Here is a 7,434-nt window from a genome sequence, read left to right on the forward strand (position 1 = left end):
TCAGCACTTGCTGTTTTGACTCTCTGGGTTCTCTGTGCAGGTCCTGATGGGGAGTCTCTGATTTGCCATTCTTTGTTTTATTTAACTTTCTATAATCATAAAGCCAATGATGGACTCTTTCTTTTTTTTTGAGACAGAGTTTCACTCTGTCGCCCAGGCTAGAGTGCAGTGGCGCGATCTCGGCTCACTGCAAGCTCCGCCTCCTGGGTTCACGCCATTCTCCTGCCTCAGCCTCCCTAGTAGCTGGGACTACAGGCGTCCCCCACCGCGCCCAGCTAATTTTTATATTTTTAGTAGAGAAGGGGTTTCTCCATGTTGGCCAGGCTGGCCTTGAACTCCTGACCTCAGGTGATCCGCCTGCTTCAGCCTCCCAAAGTGCTGGGATTATAGGCGTGAGCCACTGTGCCTGGCCTAACGATGGGCTCTTTAATGTGATCCTTTAGAGTTGGTGCCTTGCCCCAGTTACTGTTGAAAAAACTGTTTTTGTCCAAATGGCATACACACAGAAACCTGCAAACTTCCCCCGCACTTTTTCCTAGGAATTCCTTCCAAGGGATTTCTTGGGATGGGGCAGAATGGGGCTTGGAAGAGGGAGTTCCAGCTAATTGACCGTTGCCTTTCTCCTTTGCTGGGGTCCTGAGTCTTGTTCCCGCTGTAGGAGTTGCTCACTTCCTGTCTGCCGCCTATCTCTCTTTCCACGTGTGCTTCAGTTGGGAGATCTGTTTATCAGCCCCTGCCACACGGCTCTTTGTTCCTTTTACAGAGGACATTGGGGTCCCACGGCTGGTCCTTTTGACTCATTTTGCTTTCATAGTCTCACCTCCCAGTCTGAGGCTGCATCCTCCATTACCATCGCCCTTCCTGTGGGCTGGGAGGCCAGGTCCTTTCCTGCCCAGCAATGTCAGCCTTTCCTCAGGGGCCAAGGCACTCATTAGGAGAAAGGAACTAATTACTTGAGTAATTTGCCTGCCTTGCTGAGAGGAGTATGCCCTGAGGGACTCTGTGTGAGTGTAGTGACGGATGTGGCAGTGTCCCTGTGTTATTATAAAATGGGTGCCTTCAGGAAGATGAGCATGTGACCATTTCCTCTCTATTTCCATCATAAGAGTATTATGGTATGAGAGTCTCAAGGTTAGATTATCGTCCCAAGACTCTTCTCTCTTCCTTCTCTACTGGAAGCCCACACAGCATTTCCTTATGGCTTGAGGGAGAGTTTCCGAGCCACTTACAAATTAGATAAAGTATGTTTACAACCTTGTACACAGCCACACATGAAGCCATTTTTCTCAGCTTTTTTTTTTTTGTTTTCTGAGACTGAGTCTCACTCTATCGCCCAGGCTGGAGTGCAGTGGCGTGATCTGGGTTCATCGCAACCTCTGCCTCCCGGGTTCAAGAGATTCTCATGCCTCAGCCTCCTGAGTAGCTGGGATTACAGACATGTGCCACCATGCCTGGCTGATTTTTGGATTTTTAGTAGAGACAGGGCTTCACATGTTGGCCAGGCTGGTCTTGAACTCCTGACCTCAAGTGACCTTCCCACCTGGGCCTCCCAAAGTGCTGGGATTATAGGCGTGAGCCACAGTGTCCAGCCTTGTTTTTGTTTTTGTTTTGTTTTAACAGTCTCACTCTGTCTCCCAGGCTGGAGTGCAGTGGTGCGATCTCACCTTACTGCAGCCTCTGCCTCCCAGGTTCCAGTGATTCTCCTGCCTCAGCCTCCCGAGTAGCTGGGATTACAGACATGCCACCACGCCCAACTACTTTTTGTATTTTCATTAAAGACAGGGTTTCGCCATGTTGGCAAGTCTGATCTTGAACTCCTGGCCTCAGGTGATCCACCTGCCTCAGCCTCCCAAAGTGCAGGGATTACAGACATTAGCCACTGTGCCCGGCCTCAGCTATCTTGATTGCTGGAAAATTAAATCCTTTTCTGTCTAGGGTGTCAGCTCCCTAAGGGCTAGGCCAAAACGGTTGCATTTATAAAACACTGGAGCCCAGCCTCAGTAGCTCCTTTGAATTCTGCACTGAATTGATCAGTTTCTTGGCCGAAAGTAAACTCAGATGGCGGCCCAAGAGCCACTCTGCAGTGCCCTCTTTCACATGGTCATCATGCTTTCTGATCCCTCAGGTTCTCTCTAAGCCTCATGTTTTATGACTGTGCTGTTCTCAGCCCACCCCACCCTGCCCCATGCCTTCTCAATGGTTTGTTCATCTGAATTCCCCAGATTTCATGTCAGTATCCCCAAGGTTCCTTGACCTCTTGGTGTAAGCATTCAGCATCTTAAATTCATTTTATTCCCGTCATTGCATTTCTAACTGTAGAACAAGAATTATAAATGACAAAGCTCATAGAAAATTGGAACCTTTTCTTCCCCCTCCATCTTATTTTATACATAAAAGAGAACATGGGCTGGGTGTTGTGGCCAAGGCCGGGACATGATAGCTCATACCTGTAATCCCAGCACTTTGGTAGGCTGAGGTGGGCGGATCACTTGAGGTCAGGAGTTTGAGACCAGCATGGCCAACATGGAGAAACCTCATCTCTACTAAAAATACAATAATTAAGCCGGGCGTGGTGGCTCATGCCTGTAATCCCAGCTCTTTGGAGGGTGAGGCGGACGGATCACCTGAGGTCAGGAGTTCAAGACCAGCCTGGTCAACATGGTGAAACCTCGTCTCTACCAAAATTACAAAAAAAAAACATTAGCCAGGCGTGGTGGCGGATGCCTGTAATCCCAGCTACTCAGGAGGCTGATGAAGGAGAATCACTTGAACCCTGGAGGCAGAGGTTGTAGAGAGCCGAGATGGCGCTACTGCACTCCAGCCTGGGTGACAGAGCAAGACTCCATCTCAAAAAAAAGACAAAAATTAGCCGGACATGGTGGTGCCACCTGTAGTCCCAGCTGCTTGGGAGCCTAAGGCAGGAGAATGGCTTTGACCCTCCCCGGAGCAGGAGGTTGCGGTGAGCCGAGATTGTGCCACTGCACTTGAGCCTGGGCAACAGAGTGAGACTCTGTCTCAAAACAACAACAACAACAACAACAACAACAAAGGAGAGAGACCATGCCTTGCTCCAGGTCTCTTAGCTATTGAAGATGTACCTGGACCCAGGTCTCCGGTCTAGTTGAAGCAATTGTACTGCCCTACAAAGTCATATTCTCTTTGGTGCTTCCTGATTGATGTATTTATCCAACTAGGAAGTTACTTATGCCCTCATCCAAAAATGTGGTAGAGGCCAGATTAGTGCTGGTGGGAATAGGAGATACAACCTTTGGCTTTGGAACCACAAGCATTAGCAGTCTCTGTGTTCTTTAAAGACTCGGTGATGTTGGTACACCATGCAGACTACGCGGGCTTGGTTCCTGCATTCAGAGAAGTTATCTAAGAGAGATGACCAGGCTAGAATAGAATCCTTAGACTACATGGAGGCTGTTAAACTTTTACATAATCTAGGGAAATAATGGACACAAGGTTGGCATTAGTCTAGGCTCAGGTGGAAAAGGGTTATGCTGAAAAGTCTCTGCAGCTCAGGACAGCTTTGTGCAAAGAACTGAGGTTCAAAGCTGCTAGTGCCTAGGACATCAAATAATATAGATGAGGGCGGGCAACGCTGAGGGGCGGATGGAGCTTTCCAGACAATCTTGGCGTGAGGATGGAGTGAGTTTCAAACCAGTTCAGCTGAGGCAGATGGCTTCCTCCGACTCTGCTTACTGAATACGAAGTCACAGTCAGTAAGAAAACTGGTTTTCTTCTTCCCAGGCGCCGCCCCATACCTGAAGACCAAGTTTATCTGTGTGACACCGTAAGTGGCTTCCTTTCCCAATTTTGCCTTCACTTCTAATATCCTCAGTTATCCCTGGGAGTAGGACACTGGGTGAGAGTTAATCTGCCAAGGGTCGGAAGCCCCTGGGCTATGTTTAGTACTCACAGTGACCTTGTGTGTTTAAAAAGCTTGAGCTTTTATTTTTCTGTTGGAGACCAGAGTTTGATGGCTTGTGTGTGTGTGTTTTGTTCTTTTTTTTTTTTCCATTGTGTCTTGTCAACCCCCCGTTTCCCCTCCTGCTGCCCCCCATTTCCTACAGAACGACCTGCAGCAATACCATTGACCTGCCGATGTCCCCCCGCACTTTAGATTCATTGATGCAGTTTGGAAATAATGGTGAAGGTGCTGAACCCTCAGCAGGAGGGCAGTTTGGTGAGTATTTGGTTGACAGACTTTGTCCCTATAAGGGAAGTTGGTCCCCTCTGTATGATGCTCTCACATGTACACACCGAGAGCTGGTCACTAGGAATGGTAGGAGGTTCTAGAGCATTGCTTTCCAAAAGAAATGGTATGAATGCCACGTGCGGGTATAAATCTAGCAGCCACACTGGAAATAGACGAAGTTAATTTTTACAGTATATTTTATTTAACCCAGTAAATCCAACATACTGTCAATTTAACATTTCAGGCCAGGCTTGGTGGCTCACGCCTGTAATCCCAGCACTTTGGGAGGCCGAGGCAGGTGGATCACGAGGTCAGGAGATTGAGACCATGGTGAAACCCCATCTCTACTAAAAATACAAAAAATTAGCCAGGCGCGGTCGCGGGCACCTGTAATCCCAGCTACTTGGGAGGCTGAGGCAGGAGAATGGCGTGAACCCTGGAGGCAGAGCTTGCAGTGAGCTGAGATCACGCCACTGCACTCCAACCTGGGTGACAGCGAGACTCTGTCTCCAAAAAAAAAAAAAAATTTTAACATTTCAGAAAAAGTTGAGGCTGGGTGGGTGGCTCACGCTTGTAATCCCAGCACTTTGGGTGACTGAGGCGGGTGGATGACTTGAGGTCAGGAGTTCGAGACCAGCCTGGCCAACATGGGGAAACCCCATATCTACTAAAAATACAAAAATTAGCTGGGCGTGGTGGCGCATGCCTGTAATCCCAGCTACTTGGGAGGCTGAGGTAGGAGGATCGCTTGAGCCTGGGAAGTGGAGGTTGCAGTGAGCTGAGATCGTGCCACTGCACTCCAGCCTGGGTGACAGAGTGAGACTCCATTTCAAAACAACAAAACTAAACTAAAAGAAAAGAAAAAGTTGAGACCTTTTTTTTACTCTTTTTTTCATATTAAGTCTTTAAAAGCCAGTGGGCTTTTGACAGCCACAGCACAGCCCAGTTTGGACAAACCAAATCTCAAATGCTTGGTGGCCACATGTGTCTCGGGGCTCCTGAATTAAACAGTAGATCAAGGGCAGAAGATCTAAGGGCAGCCTTAGATCTTCTGTAAACGTGGAGATCTGGGAATCGGTTAAGGGAGGAAGGAGAAAGGGCCCTTCCAGAGGCAGGGTCCTCTAGGGAGGAGAGTAAATCTGGCTTTTCTGACCATCCCTGGGCCCTAAGGGACAGGAGATTGGATAGCAGTTGTAGCCTGGGTCCTATCCTCTGAAGGGCTGGGGGCGTGGCCTGCCAGTTGCAGAGGGTGGACAGCTGAACTAGTTTTCCCTGTCTGTCCCTCCAGAGTCCCTCACCTTTGACATGGAGTTGACCTCGGAGTGTGCTACCTCCCCCATGTGAGGAGCTGAGAACGGAAGCTGCAGAAAGATACGACTGAGGCGCCTACCTGTGTTCCGCCACCCCTCACACAGCCAAACCCCAGATCATCTGAAACTACTAACTTTGTGGTTCCAGATTTTTTTTAATCTCCTACTTCTGCTATCTTTGAGCAATCTGGGCACTTTTAAAAATAGAGAAATGAGTGAATGTGGGTGATCTGCTTTTATCTAAATGCAAGTAAGGATGTGTTCTCTGAGACCCGTGATCGGGGATGTGGCGGGGGGTGGCTAGAGGGAGAAAAAGGAAATGTCTTGTGTTGTTTTGTTCCCCTGCCCTCCTTTCTCAGCAGCTTTTTGTTATTGTTGTTGTTGTTCTTAGACAAGTGCCTCCTGGTGCCCGCGGCATCCTTCTGCCTATTTCTGTAAGCAAATGCCACAGGCCACCTGTAGCTACATACTCCTGGCATTGCACTTTTTAACCTTGCTGACATCCAAATAGAAGATAGGACTATCTAAGCCCTAGGTTTCTTTTTAAATTAAGAAATAAGAACAATTAAAGGGCAAAAAACACTGTTTCAGCATAGCCTTTCTGTATTTAAGAAACTTCAGCAGCTGGGCGCAGTGGCTCACGCCTGTAATCCCAGCACTTTGGGAGGCCGAGGTGGGTGGATCATGAGGTTAGGAGATCAAGACTGTCCTGGCTAACATGGTGAAACCTCGTCTCTACTAACAGTACAAAAAGTTAGCCGGGCGTGGTGGCGGGTGCCTGTAGTCCCAGCTACTCGGGAGGCTGAGGCAGGAGAATGGCGTGAACCCAAGAGGCGGCGGAGGTTGCAGTGAGCCAAAATCACACCACTGCACTCCAACTCAGGCAACAGTGTGAGACTCCATCTCAAAAAAAAAAAAAAAAAGAAAGAAACTTCAGTTAACAGCCTCCTTGGTGCTTTAAGCATTCAGCTTCCTTCAGGTTGATAATTTATATAACCCCTGAAACAGGCTTCAGGTCAAACCCTTAAAAGACATCTGAAGCTGCAGCCTGGCCTTTGGTGTTGAAATAGGAAAGTTTAAGGAGAATCTAAGCATTTTAGACTTTTTTTTATAAATAGACTTTTATTTTCCTTTGTAATGTATTGGTCTTTTAGTGGGTAAGGCTGGGCAGAGGGTGCTTACAACCTTGACTCCCTTTCTCCCTGGACTTGATCTGCTGTTTCAGAGGCTAGGTTGTTTCTGTGGGTGCCTTATCAGGGCTGGGATACTTCTGATTTGTGCTTTCTTCTTGCCCCGCCCTCCCGACCCCAGTTCCCCTGACCCTGGTAGTGGCATGTCTCCTCCCATGTCTGAAGGTCCCTCGTCCTGTTTGTTTTAGGAATCCTGGTCTCAGGACCTCATGGAAGAAGAGGGGGAGAAAGTTACAAGTTGGACATGATGCAGACTATGGGGCCCCAGCGATGTGTCTGGTTGAGCTCAGGGAATATGGTTCTTAGCCCAGTTTCTTGGTGATTTCCAGCGGCACTTGTAATGGCGTCTTCATTCAGTTCATGCAGGGCAAAGGCTTACTGATAAACTTGAGTCTGCCCTCGTATGAGGGTTATAGCTGGCCTCCCTCTGAGGCTGGTGACTCCTCCCTGCTGGGGCCCCACAGGTGAGGCGGAACAGGTAGAGGGCCTCCCCGTCTGCCCGCCTTGGCCAGCTAGCTTGCCTCTCCTGTGCATACGGGAACACCTAGCACGTGCTGGGTGGGCTGCCTCTGACCCAGAGGCGTGGCCAAATTTGGCGACTCAAAACCACCTTGCCTCAGCTGATCAGAGTTTCTGTGGAATTCTGATTGTTAGATCAAATTAGCTGGTCTCTGAATTAAGTGGGAGAGGACCTTCTCTAAGATGAACCGGGTTCGCCCCAGTCCTCCTG

General features: G+C 48.8%; 1 protein-coding gene across 12 annotated transcripts in view; it reads left to right on the plus strand.

Moving 5' to 3' along the window:
- The window catches only part of STAT3 (signal transducer and activator of transcription 3), an 82,785-nt gene extending 76,322 nt beyond the window's left edge, over positions 1-6,463 (plus strand). For 7 of the 12 annotated variants that reach the window (XM_008012637.3, XM_037993173.2, XM_008012636.3 and 4 more), the window contains exons 22-24: positions 3,757-3,799; positions 4,080-4,192; positions 5,493-6,463. In XM_008012637.3, coding sequence (XP_008010828.3) covers positions 3,757-3,799; positions 4,080-4,192; positions 5,493-5,548 — 212 coding nt within the window. In that variant the 3' untranslated portion in view covers positions 5,549-6,463. The remainder of the gene's footprint in view (positions 1-3,756; positions 3,800-4,079; positions 4,193-5,492) is intronic. The other 5 variants (XM_008012647.3, XM_037993174.2, XM_008012640.3 and 2 more) reach the window with 1 other exon arrangement.
- The last annotated feature ends 971 nt before the right edge of the window (positions 6,464-7,434 follow it).

The sequence above is a fragment of the Chlorocebus sabaeus genome, chromosome 16 (genome assembly GCF_047675955.1).
Source record: "Chlorocebus sabaeus isolate Y175 chromosome 16, mChlSab1.0.hap1, whole genome shotgun sequence".
NCBI classification, from domain to species: Eukaryota; Metazoa; Chordata; class Mammalia; order Primates; family Cercopithecidae; genus Chlorocebus; species Chlorocebus sabaeus.